This window comes from Anomaloglossus baeobatrachus, chromosome 9 (assembly GCF_048569485.1).
Source record: "Anomaloglossus baeobatrachus isolate aAnoBae1 chromosome 9, aAnoBae1.hap1, whole genome shotgun sequence".
NCBI classification, from domain to species: domain Eukaryota; kingdom Metazoa; phylum Chordata; class Amphibia; order Anura; family Aromobatidae; genus Anomaloglossus; species Anomaloglossus baeobatrachus.
The window spans coordinates 211,723,129-211,740,447 of NC_134361.1; the positions used below are offsets into that span (position 1 = coordinate 211,723,129).

Consider the following 17,319-nt stretch of genomic DNA (forward strand, 5'->3'; position numbering starts at 1 on the left):
AGTGAATGAAAACTTCAAAAGTCGTGGGAAGAAGGGGAAGAGGCTCATCAGTGGAGAAAGAAGGAGATTTTTCTAATAGGATAGAATGCAAAGATTCACCATTGTTTGCAAAAACTTTCACGCTTTAATGCACCGCTCCTATGGGGTTTTGTTGTCGCACCGCTGGAGCGATGCCTTAATGCAAACCCCCTGTCTGATCTCACCTTCCTGCGGCTTCACCGGGTATCACCGCCGCTCTGTCGGGCTCCAGCTTTTTGTGACCTACCAGCAGATTGTGAGATTCATGAAGTCACAACACAATATAAGTCTATGAGAGCCTCTTTCTAGTACCTTTCCGGCCTCGTCCCGGAACTCCCGGCCTCATTCCAGCCCCTTCCTGGCCTCGTCCCGGAACAGCCTTATTCTGGCCTCGTTCTGGAACGCCCCGGCCTCCTCCTGCATCGTCCCGTCACCGTTCTGGCTCTCATAGACTTGTATTGAGCAGTTGTAACATAACTTCTAACTTTCTGCCGCAGGAGTGGTGCTTTGAGTGTCTTAGAGGAAACGTGTGTCCCTCTGCCGTCCTTGTCTTGTCCCCGGATCTTTATTTACTCGCCGGCGTCGGAGATCAGGCAGAAGCTTTAATCCCTGCGCTGAGGGTGATGAGAGCGCAGCTCTGGCGATCTATACTGCAGCTTCAATTAAAGCGCCTCTAGCAAACAATCATCGGTGTCCTCTGCTGCAGTTCCCAAGAATTGCTCTCGGCTGGGCGCCAAAATATATGCAAACAGATGCTCACTAATCCAAAATGTGTCAGATTAAACGTGTGGCCGGGACGGCTTGTTGTCGCCTCCAGCGCAGATGAGGAGTCAGCGGTGGCCAGTCAGTGAGTCACACCTGATTCATGGATCCTCCCGGAGGAACGCGGAGTATGGAAACTTCTGCACACAGAGGTTCATGGACATTCTGCTGCATCCAGATCATTTCCAAAAACTGGCCGGCACCGGGGGCTGAGTCACCGACCCCTGGTCCACAGCCAAGAGAGCACAAAACTCCCCCCGAATACACGCCCCGATCACGAGCAAAGGCTCCGCGCGCCCCGAACACGCGCAAAGGCTCCGCACGCCCCGAACAATCGCAAAGACTCCGCACGCCCCGAACGCGCGCAAAGGCTCCGCACGCCCCGAACGCGAGCAAAGGCTCCGCGCACCCCGAACGCGCGCAAAGGCTCCGCGCGCCCCGAACGCGCGCAAAGGCTCCGCGCGCCCCAAACGCGGGCAAAGGCTCCGCACGCCCCGACCGCGGCCAAAGGCTCCGCACGCCCCGAACGCGGCCAAAGGCTCCGCACGCCCCGAACGCGGCCAAAGGCTCCGCACGCCCCGAACGCGGCCAAAGGCTCCGCACGCCCCGAACGCGGCCAAAGGCTCCGCACGCCTCGAACGCGGCCAAAGGCTCCGCACACCCCGAACATGAACAAGGCTCCGCACGCCCCGAACATGAACAAGGCTCCGCACGCCCCGAACATGAACAAGGCTCTGCACGCCCCGAACACGGCCAAAGGATCCGCACGCCCCGAAGACAACCAAAGACTCCCCACGCCCCGAACACGAAAAAAGGCTCCCCACGCCCCGAATAGTATAAAAATCCACAATATTCTATAGTTCTATCATTCTGGCTTCACACCTGTCAGAGGTCATCAAATAGATCAAAAATGCTATTCCTGAACCAGGAGGCTCAGGATGAAGAAAGCGACAGGTCATAAAACATGGAAAATCGTGACTACAATTAGCAACATTACATCATAAGAGAACTGGAAGTGTATGATCCAAGAGGGACAGTGAGATTTACTGCAAATGGGATATTACATCACCTGTACTGATCCGGAGTTACCTCCTGTATTATACTCCAGAGCTGCACTCACTATTCTGCTGCTGCAGTCACTGTGTACATACATTACTGATCCTGAGTTACCTCCTGTATTATACTCCAGAGCTGCACTCACTATTCTGCTGCTGCAGTCACTCTGTACATACATTACATTACTGATCTGGAGTTACCTCCTGTATTATACTCCAGAGCTGCACTCACTATTCTGCTGCTGCAGTCACTGTGTACATACATTACTGATCCTGAGTTACCTCCTGTATTATACTCCAGAGCTGCACTCGCTATTCTGCTGGTGCAGTCACTGTGTACATACATTACTGATCCTGAGTTACCTCCTGTATTATACTCCAGAGCTGCACTCGCTATTCTGCTGGTGCAGTCACTGTGTACATACATTACTGATCCTGAGTTACCTCCTGTATTATACTCCAGAGCTGCACTCGCTATTCTGCTGGTGCAGTCACTGTGTACAAACATTACTGATCCTGAGTTACCTCCTGTATTATACTCCAGAGCTGCACTCACTATTCTGCTGGTGCAGTCACTGTGTACATACATTACTGATCCTGAATTACCTCCTGTATTATACTCCAGAGCTGCACTCGCTATTCTGCTGGTGCAGTCACTGTGTACAAACATTACTGATCCTGAGTTACCTCCTGTATTATACTCCAGAGCTGCACTCACTATTCTGCTGGTGTAGTCACTGTGTACATACATTACTGATCCTGACTTACCTCCTATATTATACTTCAGAGCTGCACTCACTATTCTGCTGGTGCAGTCACTGTGTACATACATTACTGATCCTGAGTTACCCCCTGTATTATACTCCAGAGCTGCACTCACTATTCTGCTGGTTCAGTCACTGTGTACATACATTACTGATCCTGACTTACCTCCTGTATTATACTCCAGAGCTGCCCTTCTATTGCAGCCTGGCTGTGGATTGTCAGCTCTTGTGGTCAGGGTCTTGCCTCACATACTCCCCTGATTTATGAAGCGCTGTACTATACCTTGCAGTTATATAAAGATATCATCATTATTATCTTCGAATTGAAAGATATAAAAGTAACAGATTTAGGGGACAGTAATGGGGTCTGACATCGGGCACGAGCAGAATGTTACATGGATTTCAATGAGATCCAACTGAAAGGGAAAAAGAGAGAAGATGAGCATGAACCTGACGGCGGGAGACTGCGGCTTCGTGGTGAAGATACCAATGTGGGTCCTGAAATGACGGAGGCAGGACACTCGGAGGGGAAGGTTTTTCCTTTTGGTGTCTGAGCTCACAAGACGACACATAAAAATAACAAAAAAAAAACAAACAAAAAAAAAAAAAAAAGACATCGCTCCACTATTGTACAAGGATGGATCGGATTCTGGATCTTCATTCACAACTCTGGAGAAGAGGGAGGTGAGGTCAGACCCCGCTACGGTCAGTTTGCGGCTTTCTCCTTTTCCGCCAGCAGGGGGCGGTAGGTTAATGCTCAGGGATGGGAATCTGTGAGGATGAGTAAGAAGGCATGGGGCTGAGTTATCCGGGCTGGGCAGGGCTGCTCACAGCCACCAATATGAGCGGGTTCCTGCAGCCATCTGCTCCAGAGTGAAGGCGACGGCGGCATCTCACAGAACATAATCCAGTGTGAAGAAGCCGCGGCAGCACCATCAGCATGACCTGCAACAACAACACCCAAGGTAACGGCGCAGACCCCTGACCCCTGCCTGGCACGGGAGGCACCGAGCCCCCCCAGGTCCTGGCCGCAGACGTGACCCCTCTCTCCTTCTGGCCCACAGGTGGGAAAGCCTATGGCCTCCTGAAAGCGCAGCAAGAGATGAGGCTGGACGAGGTGAACAAGGTGAGCGGAGGGCGCAGGGTGGCACCGCCATGGGGACGGGGAAACTTTCCGGGACTTTTAGAAGAGACCAGAGAGGCTCAATGGGTACAAGATTTGGGTCTAGATCTGTGATTGAGGTGGAGGCTATGACTGCAGGGCATGCTGAGACTTGTAGTTCTACAACAGCCTGGTGGATGCAGCGACATCATTAGTAAGAGTCTGAGATATTGAGATGATAGAGCGCGACATGTCATGGTGCGATCAGATGTGAGATAGATATTATATATATACACATATAATATATATATACACATATAATATATATATACACATATAATATATATATACACATATAATATATATATACACACACAATATATATATATATATACACACACACACACACACATTAAAATTATATATATATATATATATATATATATATATATATATATATATAATATATATACACACACACATACACACACACACACATTAAAATATATATATATTACACATACATACACACATATATACATATATATACACATACACACATTAATATTATTATTTTTATTATATATATATATATATATATATATATATATATATATATATATATAAAATATCTCTCTCAAGATGTGGTACAGTGCAAGTGCATGATGGAATATACTGCGGTATAATATGGGACGACGCAGTATAATACAGCACAACGTGGTGCAGTATAATACGGGACGATGCGGTGCATTATAATTTGAGACAACGTGATGCAGTATGATACGAGACAAAGTGGTGCAGTATAATATCAGAAGATGTGGCACAGTATAATACAGGATAACTGGTGCGGTATAATATGGGACAACGCGGTGTGGTATAATATGGGATGACGCAGTGAAGTTTAATATGGGAAGATACAGTGCAGTATAATGAGTGCGGTATAATACAAGACAACGTGGTGCGGTATACTATGGGACGACGTAGTGCAGTATAATATAGGAAGGTGCAGTGCAGTATATAATGGGACTATGTGGTTGGTATAATATGGGACAATGCTGTGCAGTATAATATGGGATGACACGGTGCGGTATAACACGGGACGACGTGGTACGGTATAACATGGGATGTCCTGCTCAGAGCCGCTGAGCTCACTGATTGGCTGCCGTAATGTTAGCGTTGCAGCAGATATCAGATACCAGAGGCAGCAGCGGGGGGGGGGGGGGGGGGGCAACAAACAGCGCCCGGAGATTGCGATTTATTGACGGGAAAACCCCTTTACTTCCTCTAGTCCAGGAGTTCCCGCTGTTCTTATGTTGCTTTCTTTGTTAATAATTATATGATCATATTACGGGTTGATAAAGTGATATATGACGGTGAAGCACGGTGCATTATAGTGTACGGCAAAACTACTGTCATTATATGATGTGCCATGGAGCAGTGTGGCGTAATATTCTATTCATACAGTGTTGTGCGGTGTAATACTGTGTACTGTGGTGTAATGTAGTGTAATATTCTATGGTGTGGTATAATATTCTAACATGCAATTGTAGTATTCTAGGGTACGTTGTAGTACTGTGTAGTATTCTATGGTGCAATGTAGTGTGGTGTAATATTCTATCATACAGTGTAGTGCGGTGTAGTATTCTAGGGTATGTTGTAGTGTGGTGTAATACTCTGTGGTATGTTGTAGTGTGGTATAGTAGTCTAGGGTACAGTGTAGTGCGGAGTAATCTGTGGTATGTTGTAGTGCGGTGTAGTAGTCTAGGGTACAGTGTAGTGCGGTGTAATACTCTGTGGTATGTTGTAGTGCGGTGTAGTATTCTAGGGTACAGTGTAGTGCGGAGTAATCTGTGGTATGTTGTAGTGCGGTGTAGTAGTCTAGGGTACAGTGTAGTGCGGTGTAATACTCTGTGGTATGTTGTAGTGCGGTGTAGTATTCTGTGGTGCAGTGTAGTGTGGTGTAGTATTCTAGGGTACGGTGTAGTGCGGTGTAGTATTCTAGGGTACAGTGTAGTGCGGTGTAGTATTCTAGGGTACGGTGTAGTGCGGTGTAATACTCTGTGGTATGTTGTAGTGCGGTGTAGTATTCTGTGGTGCAGTGTAGTGTGGTGTAGTATTCTAGGGTACGGTGTAGTGCGGTGTAGTATTCTAGGGTACGGTGTAGTGCGGTGTAGTATTCTAGGGTACGGTGTAGTGCGGTGTAATACTCTGTGGTATGTTGTAGTGTGGTATAGTATTCTAGGGTACAGTGTAGTGCGGTGTAATACTCTGTGGTATGTTGTAGTGCGGTGTAATACTCTGTGGTATGTTGTAGTGCGGTGTAATACTCTGTGGTATGTTGTAGTGTGGTATAGTATTCTAGGATACAGTGTAATAGTCTGTGGTATGTTGTAGTGCAGTGTAGTATTCTAGGGTGCAGTGTAGTGCGGTGTAATAATCTGTGGTATGTTGTAGTGTGGTATAGTATTCTAGGGTACAGTGTAGTGCGGTGTAATAGTCTGTGGTATGTTGTAGTGCAGTGTAGTATTCTAGGGTGCAGTGTAGTGCGGTGTAATAATCTGTGGTATGTTGTAGTGTGGTATAGTATTCTAGGGTACAGTGTAGTGCGGTGTAATACTCTGTGGTATGTTGTAGTGTGGTATAGTATTCTAGGGTACAGTGTAGTGCGGTGTAATACTCTGTGGTATGTTGTAGTGCAGTGTAGTATTCTAGGGTGCAGTGTAGTGCGGTGTAATAATCTGTGGTATGTTGTAGTGTGGTATAGTATTCTAGGGTACAGTGTAGTGCGGTGTAATACTCTGTGGTATGTTGTAGTGCAGTGTAGTATTCTAGGGTGCAGTGTAGTGCGGTGTAATAATCTGTGGTATGTTGTAGTGTGGTATAGTATTCTAGGGTACAGTGTAGTGCAGTGTAATACTCTGTGGTATGTTGTAGTGCAGTGTAGTATTCTAGGGTGCAGTGTAGTGCGGTGTAATACTCTGTGGTATGTTGTAGTGCGGTGTAGTATTCTAGGGTACGCTGTAGTGCGGTATGTTTGATCACTGTGATGATATAGTGCAGTATATGATAGAGCATAATATGGCAGCGTATGTAATGTGGCATCACTGAGGTTACACTGCACGACACATTATAGCAGTATAGTCCTAGAATGCAGCAGAGATCCAGGACTGTGATATAATCCGGATACACGAGGACTGAACACAAATATGTGACGGAGCGGCCGGTGGTGCGGAGCTCACTGATACCAGCGCATCCTGTGATAGGAGCCTCCGGGGTAGCGAGTCCTTTAATGACATTTCCTCCTCCATCACCTGGCTGAGAGATCATTATACAGCAGAGGAAGAAACCGCAGCAACTCAGCCACAAAGTGGAGACCCCGTAATGTTACATAGCGGGGGGCCGAGTGCTGAGGAGCAGAGAGCAGAAAAGTCTCCACCGCTCTGATGACCCCATAACTGCAGAGAGTCTAGTTCTTCCCCTGATAATATCAGCACAAGCACTGCATCCGCCAGAAGCGTCGTGACCGAGGAGTAGCAGCCGTACATCACCAAGCACAATGCCGAGCCGTACATCACCGAGCACAATGCCGAGCCGTACATCACCAAGCACAATGCCGAGCCGTACATCACCAAGCACAATGCCGAGCCGTACATCACCAAGCACAATGCCGAGCCGTACATCACCAAGCACAATGCCGAGCCGTACATCACCGAGCACAATGCCGAGCCGTACATCACCAAGCACAATGCCGAGCCGTACATCACCAAGCACAATGCCGAGCCGTACATCACCAAGCACAATGCCGAGCCGTACATCACCAAGCACAATGCCGAGCCGTACATCACCAAGCACAATGCCGAGCCGTACATCACCAAGCACAATGCCGAGCCATACATCACCAAGCACAATGCCGAGCCATACATCACCAAGCACAATGCCGAGCCGTACATCACCAAGCACAATGCCGAGCCGTACATCACCGAGCACAATGCCGAGCCATACATCACCAAGCACAATGCCGAGCCGTACATCACCAAGCACAATGCCGAGCCGTACATCACCAAGCACAATGCCGAGCCGTACATCACCAAGCACAATGCCGAGCCGTACATCACCAAGCACAATGCCGAGCCGTACATCACCAAGCACAATGCCGAGCCATACATCACCAAGCACAATGCCGAGCCGCACATCACCAAGCACAATGCCGAGCCGCACATCACCAAGCACAATGCCGAGCCGTACATCACCAAGCACAATGCCGAGCCGTACATCACCAAGCACAATGCCGAGCCGTACATCACCAAGCACAATGCCGAGCCGTATATCACCAAGCACAATGCCGAGCCGTACATCACCAAGCACAATGCCGAGCCGTACATCACCAAGCACAATGCCGAGCCGTACATCACCAAGCACAATGCAGAGCCATACATCACCAAGCACAATGCCGAGCCATACATCAAGCACAATGCCGAGCCGTACATCACCAAGCACAATGCAGAGCCATACATCACCAAGCACAATGCCGAGCCGTACATCACCAAGCACAATGCCGAGCCGTACATCACCAAGCACAATGCCGAGCCGTACATCACCAAGCACAATGCCGAGCCGTACATCACCAAGCACAATGCCGAGCCGCACATCACCAAGCACAATGCCGAGCCGCACATCACCAAGCACAATGCCGAGCCGTACATCACCAAGCACAATGCCGAGCCGTACACCACCAAGCACAATGCCGAGCCGTACATCACCAGGCACAATGCTGAGCCATACATCAAGCACAATGCCGAGCCGTACATCACCAAGCACAATGCTGAGCCGTACATCACCAAGCACAATGCCGAGCCGTACATCACCAAGCACAATGCCGAGCCATACATCACCAAGCACAATGCCGAGCCGTACAACACCAAGCACAATGCTGAAAGTTGGATGGAACAGTTTGAGGATGGGTCATTTCTGTTTCCCAGGAGTGTGCGCAGTGCACGAGGTCTCCAGCACTTTCTCACTCTTTTTTTTAGCTCAGAGTTGCTTAAAAGATTTCACAGACAAAACACAACCCTGCCGCCAATGCCGTTATTAGAAGATCTTGGGCCCCAATGCAAAAAGACTACTTCCATTCATTGTCACCTAGCAGAGATCTTGAAAACAGCGAGGAATTGATACACAAAGTATATAGGAAAGTTGCAGAACTTTTTGTTACTCGGTGGACCGACATTAAAAGTTAACCAGTCGGTGACCAAGGTGATGGAGTTTGCAGCAGAGTGGCATGGAAAGGGTTAAGCAGGAAAAAGGGCGCATGGACTGAGATAAGGAGCGCTCAAGGTCACAGACGATCAGATATGGAAGAAAGTTGTGGTGATGGCGGCAGGTGGAGTGCGCCAGAAAAGACAACTCAGCTGTACCAGCATTAGTGCCGCCAAACCGTGCTGTGCGTCATGTGATTATTCTTCACAAGCTGCGGCATATTTTTGGGGAGGGGCTTTATGGCTCTCATGATGCGTCCTGCTTCTCCTCACCTAATTATTGATAAATCTAGTGGACGCCTCCCTGACCGCTAATTACATACATCGTGTCAGCGGCAGACCAGGCGGCCATACTACAAATCCATACGCCGAGGCTTCTCTGACTGCAGCTCTGGCTCCGCTCATCCTGAGCTCACTGGTTCAGGAAATAAAAATTCTAAAAGTACAGCAAAGACAGACACGAGGTGGTAATGGAGACGCCCCAGTGTAGATCTATAGGCCCGAGTGACAGTGATACAGTATAGGAGAGCGATATAACCCCAACCCCAGCGACTCATCACAGGAAGCGGCAGCCTGCACTCCGCTCACTAATTATAGACTATAACCACAGCTAATTACAGGCGGAATCACTAGAAGATAGAAAACCGCAGTAACCAGAGCGTCAGGACGACATTAATAATGTGTCCTCCCATCCGGCCCCGATCACCCTGCAAGAACCAGCCGGGTCCGGATCATCAGGGGGTCCGGATCATCAGGGGGTCCAGATCATCAGGGGGTCCGGATTATTTAATATTACGTATTATCAGAGGTTCTGGGTTGTATCATGGTCCCATATTATCAGAGGGTCCCGATCATCAGAGGGTCCGGATCATCAGGGGGTCCGGATCATCAGGGGGTCCGGATCATCAGGGGGTCCGGATCATCAGGGGGTCCGGATCATCAGGGGGTCCGGATCATTTAATATTACGTATTATCAGAGGTTCTGGGTTGTATCACGGTCCCATATTATCAGAGGGTCCGGATTATCAGAGGATCCGGATTATCAGAGGGTCCGGATTATCAGAGGGTCCGGATTGTATCACGGTCCCGTATTATCAGACGCACATACAGAGGGGGAGGATTTCCCCGGGGGGAGGGGGGGGAATCAGTACTGGCGGCCATTTTGGTTGTCATGGAGATAACGACATTTTTACTTGTTGCTATGGAATGGCGCCATTTCCTGCGTGCCGTACAGACACCTGTATACACCGGCGGGCGCGCACTTGTCTGCCTCATGGGGGGTGAACGCCATTTCTCTATATGTGATATTGTTATAGTTGTGGTGGAGCATTCGTCGGCCTTGGAGGGGTGATGGACACCGGGGCTGTCAGCGCTTCTCTCAGGAAGGGACTGAGGTTTCTATGAAGCTGAATATTTGGGATTCCAGGCGGAGAAAGGAGCCCGAATCCCAGGAGGGTCCGCGCTCCAGGCTCCTTATATGGAAAATGGCAGTTTCCCTGGTAGAAGGGGAGAGAATGGGGGGCTCAGGGGGTGAAAACCACACCAACCAATCAGATCACTGCTTTCATTATCTAAATTATCATGGAAAAAATGAGCGCTAGAATCTGATTGGTTGCTAAGGCAGTCTTTTCTCACGTAAATGGTGCAAATAGCCAATAGCAACCAATCAAGTATCTTTTCTCACCTGTAAATGTGCTGGGTTCTGATTGGCTGATATTGACAGTCACCACAAGCAATGAATGACTGGTGAGGATTTCCTTACCAACAAATCACATCACCTCTTACATATTCTAACCTGCAAGGAAACTATGTAATCTTAGATCTGATTGGTTGCCATGTATACTTCTCTCCCTGTGGGAACATTTTCACATAGCAACCAATCAAATCTAAGATTACATTCAGTGCAGGTTAAAAAAAAAAAAAAATGTATAGAGCGATTTGATTGGTTGGTGAACTTGTTGGTTAAGGGAAACCTCACCAGTTCTCATTTGCTTGGGGTGACCATTCATACCAACCAATCAGAAACCAGCACAAATAACGAAAGATCTGATTGGACTGTTAAAATATAAGACCACATGGCCCTAGCAACCAATCAGATTCTAGCTCTTATGTTGTTAGATAATGAAAGGAGCAATGTGATTGGATGATAAAAATGTTTCATCCCAGGGTCAACCAATCAGATTTTAGCTCTCATGTTTCCATGTTGTTAGATAATGAAAGGAGTGATATGATTGGATGATATGGAGGTTCCCTCCCAGTAGCAACCAATTAGATTGTGTCTTACATTTTATACCTTATAATGTGATTGGTTACCTTGGAAAACTCAGTCACGTGATTACAAAATGGCGGCAAAGTAATGTGAAATGTTAGAAAAGTCTCGCACTATATTTACCTGTAGATCTGCGCCATTTTTCTGGCGTTTGTCGTCCCACCTGAACCCACGAGGCTGGGCCTCACCTGTCAGCGCGGTTCTCCTCTCAGCCACCATGTGTAGCCAGTGAGGGTTCAGGCCGCCCCGGTCCTCGGCTTATATTTCTACCATGGGCCGAATTAAACATTTTTCTTTTCAGACATTCAAGAAACACGGAAATCTCTGGAAACTGCCGCGCCACAAGCGACCTGTGAACATGGCGGCCGGATTACACTGGCCCCAGACGTGTAAATCGGCGTTTCATCGCCGCCCCTCCTGCTGTTCTTCCTGGCAGTTTTCACTGCTATTCTATTTCTGCACCAGGAGGCTCAGGATGAGCGGAGCGATGACTCCATCCTGATGCCACACGTTTGTGCCTGAGTGGAGCCGCGGTCACTTCCCTCAGACTGGGAGGCCGGTGGGGGATGGTTGATATTGGGAAGTTTTGGCACGGCGGCTCTGAGGACATCCGAGCGTTCCCACAGTCTGGCCGCAGACCCCCGCCAGCAAGCGCCGCCATGTAAGAATAGGGAGTGTGAATAGCTGGGGGAGACAAAGATGAGACCCCGAGAGCCGTGCCTGAGGATAGCCCCGGAGACCGGCTCTGCTCCCCCCGCACTTAACCCCTTCACGCTCCACTGGTGTTGGCCGTACACGTCACCGTTTATATCTCACCGATAATAGGTCAATAAATAATCATTTTTAAATTCATTAGAAAATCGGTATGTTTTGCAATATGGCGGCCAACACGTCATCCACCCGACCTGACCCCCACCCGACACATCACCCGACCTGTCACCCACCCGACACCAAGCCAACAGCTCAGCCAGCCAACCCGTCACCCCCGACACCAAGCCAACAGCTCAGCCAGCCAACCCGTCACCCACCCGACACCAAGCCAACAGCTCAGCCAGCCAACCTGTCACCCACCCGACACCAAGCCAACAGCTCAGCCAGCCAACCCGTCACCCACCCGACACCAAGCCAACAGCTCAGCCAGCCAACCTGTCACCCACCCGACACCAAGCCAACAGCTCACCCAGCCAACCCGTCACCCACCCGACACCAAGCCAACAGCTCACCCAGCCGACCCGTCACCCACCCGACACCAAGCCAACAGCTCAGCCAGCCAACCCGTCACCCACCCGACACCAAGCCAACAGCTCACCCAGCCGACCCGTCACCCACCCGACACCAAGCCAACAGCTCAGCCAGCCAACCCGTCACCCACCCGACACCAAGCCAACAGCTCAGCCAGCCAACCCGTCACCCACCCGACACCAAGCCAACAGCTCAGCCAGCCAACCCGTCACCCACCCGACACCAAGCCAACAGCTCAGCCAGCCAACCCGTCACCCCCGACACATCACCTGATACGTCACCCACCAAACACCAAGCCAACAGCTCACCCAGCCGACCTGTCCCCCACCCGATCCATCACCCAGCTGACACTTCATCCCCGACACGTCAAACCACCCAACACCAAGCAGACAGCTCACCCACCCAACATGGCACCCACCTGACACCAAGCCAACAGCTCACCCAGCCGACCTGTTCCCCACCCGATCTATCACCCAGCTGACACTTCACCTGACACGTCAACCACCCAACACCAAACCAACAGCTCACCCAGCCGACCTGTTCCCCACCCGATCCATCACCCAGCTGACACTTCAACCCCCGACACTTCACCTGACATGTCAACCAGCCGACACCAAGCAGACAGCTCACCCACCCAACCAGCTCACCCACCCAACCCGTCACCCAGCCGACCGATCACCTGACACGTCACCCACCCGACACCAAGCCAACAGCTCACCCAGCCGACCCATCACCCCCCGACACATCACCTGACACGTCAACCACCAAACACCAAGCCAACAGCTCACCCACCTGACCCGTCACCCAGCCGACCCATCACCCACCCGTCACATCACCTGACAAGTCAACCACCTGACACCAAGCCAACAGCTCACACACCCCACCCGAACCCGTCACCCAGCTGACCCTTTACCCAACATGCCACCCACCCGACACCAAGCTGTCACCCAGCCAACCCGTCAAATCACCTGACACGTCACCCCCACGACACATCACCTGACATGTCACCCACCCAACACCAAGCCAACAGCTCACCCAGTCAACCCGTCACCCACCCGACCCGTCACATCACCTCCCCCCCCAACAATTCACCCAGCCGACATGTCCCCCAGCTTTACCAGGATCAAGAACAACGAAGAAATGACTGAATAAGAAATGATCGCTCGTTGATAATACACAAGGTCAGGATTGCTATCTCAGGGACGCTGCTGGAGGACATTTCCCTTTCTGCACTTCGTTAGTTCCTCATTAATCCCTCACTTTCCCGTCACGTGGATTTCAGTGGTTTTTATCTTTTATTTTGTTTTTTTCCTGGTGATTAAAGAGAAGTAATAAAAAGGATCTTGCATAAAAGAGAAGGCAAATAGCAAATATGGTTATCTCTGCACACAAGAGCTTAATGAATCACTACAACCCCCACCATAAAGCAGCAGGGCTGGATGCGGCTATTAAAGGGATGGCAGGCCCGGCTTTAGAATGAAGGACTCATCATAGATCTATTCTTACTGATTACAACAACATGACTGATATTTCTGGGGGACTTTTTTTTACTTTTTACAGTATTTTGAAAAGTAATACTTTATAGTGTATAGAAGGGGGCGCTGTTGCATGGGTTTCAATGATGGTGATTACTAACTATGTGGTGAAAAATGGTACTGCAAGTGACAAAGACAATATTTACTATTCGGTATCTGCACATCCATAGAGACAAGAATGGATCTTCAGGGGAAACCGAACTGCTCCAGGAGCCTCACAAGGAGTGACATGTCTGTCCTTACTACTTTACAGGAATTCCTTGCAGATGAGAAGTACATGGACGAGGAGGACATCGAGGAGAAACTCATCCTGGCAAAAAGTGAGCATCAAACTGTGAGCAATAAAAGCTTTACCTCAGCCCCTCCCCCAATTATGGCTCCTCCCCCTAATTATGGCTCCTCCTTACCTCAGCCCCTCCCCCTAATTATGGCTCCTCCCTACCTCAGCCCCTCCCCCTAATTATGGCCCCTCCTTACCTCAGCCCCTCCCCCTAATTATGGCTCCTCCCTACCTCAGCCCCTCCCCCTAATTATGGCTCCTCCCTACCTCAGCCCCTCCCCCTAATTATGGCTCCTCCCCTGAGGTATATAACCTGGGCATCTCCTGTATATAATTATATATGTACAGCCGGTATAACCCGGGCATCTCCTGTATATTATATATGTACAGCCGGTATAACCCGGGCATCTCCTGTATATTATGTACAGCCGGTATAACCCGGGCATCTCCTGTATATTATGTACAGCCGGTATAACCCGGGCATCTCCTGTATATAATTATATATGTACAGCCGGTATAACCCGGGCATCTCCTGTATATAATTATATATGTACAGCCGGTATAACCCGGGCATCTCCTGTATATAATTATATATGTACAGCCGGTATAACCCGGGCATCTCCTGTATATAATTATATATGTACAGCCGGTATAACCCGGGCATCTCCTGTATATAATTATATATGTACAGCCGGTATAACCCGGGCATCTCCTGTATATAATTATATATGTACAGCCGGTATAACCAGGGCATCTCCTGTATATGATTATATATGTACAGCCGGTATAACCCGGGCCTCTCCTGTATATAATTATATATGTACAGCCGGTATAACCTGGGCATCTCCTGTATATAATTATATATGTACAGCCGGTATAACCTGGCATCTCCTGTATATAATTATATATGTACAGCTGGTATAACCCGGGCATCTCTTGTATATAATTATATATGTACAGCTGGTATAACCTGGGCATCCCCTGTATATAATTATATATGTACAGCCGGTATAACCTGGGCATCTCCTGTATATAATTATATATGTACAGCCGGTATAACCAGGGCATCTCCTGTATATGATTATATATGTACAGCCGGTATAACCCGGGCCTCTCCTGTATATAATTATATATGTACAGCCGGTATAACCCGGGCATCTCCTGTATATAATTATATATGTACAGCCGGTATAACCTGGCATCTCCTGTATATAATTATATATGTACAGCTGGTATAACCCGGGCATCTCTTGTATATAATTATATATGTACAGCTGGTATAACCCGGGCATCCCCTGTATATAATTATATATGTACAGCCGGTATAACCTGGGCATCTCCTGTATATAATTATATATGTACAGCCGGTATAACCCGGGCATCTCCTGTATATAATTATATATGTACAGCCGGTATAACCCGGGCATCTCCTGTATATAATTATATATGTACAGCCGGTATAACCTGGGCATCTCCTGTATATAATTATATATGTACAGCCGGTATAACCCGGGCATCTCCTGTATATAATTATATATGTACAGCCGGTATAACCCGGGCATCTCCTGTATATAATTATATATGTACAGCCGGTATAACCCGGGCATCTCCTGTATATAATTATATATGTACAGCCGGTATAACCCGGGCATCTCCTGTATATAATTATATATGTACAGCCAGTATAACCCGGGCATCTCCTGTATATAATTATATATGTACAGCCGGTATAACCTGGACATCTCCTGTATATAATTATATATGTACAGCCGGTATAACCTGGGCATCTCCTGTATATAATTATATATGTACAGCCGGTATAACCTGGGTATCTCCTGTATATAATTATATATGTACAGCCGGTATAACCTGGCATCTCCTGTATATAATTATATATGTACAGCCGGTATAACCCGGGCATCTCCTGTATATAATTATATATGTACAGCCGGTATAACCCGGGCATCTCCTGTATATAATTATATATGTACAGCCGGTATAACCAGGGCATCTCCTGTATATGATTATATATGTACAGCCGGTATAACCCGGGCCTCTCCTGTATATAATTATATATGCACAGCCGGTATAACCCGGACATCTCCTGTATATAATTATATATGTACAGCCGGTATAACCCGGGCATCTCCTGTATATAATTATATATGTACAGCCGGTATAACCTGGGCATCTCCTGTATATAATTATATATGTACAGCCGGTATAACCTGGGCATCTCCTGTATATAATTATATATGTACAGCCGGTATAACCCGGGCATCTCCTGTATATAATTATATATGCACAGCCGGTATAACCCAGACATCTCCTGTATATAATTATATATGTACAGCCGGTATAACCCGGGCATCTCCTGTATATAATTATATATGTACAGCCGGTATAACCTGGGCATCTCCTGTATATAATTATATATGTACAGCCGGTATAACCCGGGCATCTCCTGTATATAATTATATATGTACAGCTGGTATAACCTGGGCATCTCCTGTATATAATTATATATGTACAGCCGGTATAACCTGGGCATCTCCTGTATATAATTATATATGTACAGCCGGTATAACCTGGGCATCTCCTGTATATAATTATATATGTACAGCCGGTATAACCTGGGCATCTCCTGTATACACAGCTGGTATATGACTTCTCGCCCTCGGCTTGGACCCTTGTCCTCTGGTAACATTATGGCTGGGGGTTTGGGGTTTGGCGCGGTCGCTCTGGAGCCGCGGCCGTCGTGGCCTCTCCTGGTTTCCTCCGTGCGGCTCCACAAGGTCTCCATTGTGTGTTCTGCGCTCAGCTGTTCCCTCTTCTGCAGTCGCGGCAGGAACCTCCAGCTTCCACTTGGGAGCGGATGAGTAAAGCCGGACGTGGAGGATGCGCTGCAGCAGCTCAGTGCAGTCTGGTCACACAGCTGCCGGTAGTGGTCCTGTGATGGGAGTCCGGCGCGAGCCCCCATCACTGCAGAGTACGGGGCAATGAACGCACAGACATAAGGATCAATCACCAAGTCCTG

General features: G+C 48.4%; 1 protein-coding gene across 1 annotated transcript in view; it reads left to right on the plus strand.

The window, feature by feature from the left end:
- Positions 1–3,433: 3,433 nt before the first annotated feature.
- Positions 3,434–17,319, plus strand: part of AIF1L (allograft inflammatory factor 1 like) — a 34,299-nt gene continuing 20,413 nt past the window's right edge. Inside the window, exons 1-3 of the mRNA XM_075322917.1 lie at positions 3,434–3,564; positions 3,664–3,725; positions 14,256–14,322. Of these exons, the coding sequence (XP_075179032.1) occupies positions 3,540–3,564; positions 3,664–3,725; positions 14,256–14,322 (154 nt within the window). The 5' untranslated portion in view covers positions 3,434–3,539. The remainder of the gene's footprint in view (positions 3,565–3,663; positions 3,726–14,255; positions 14,323–17,319) is intronic.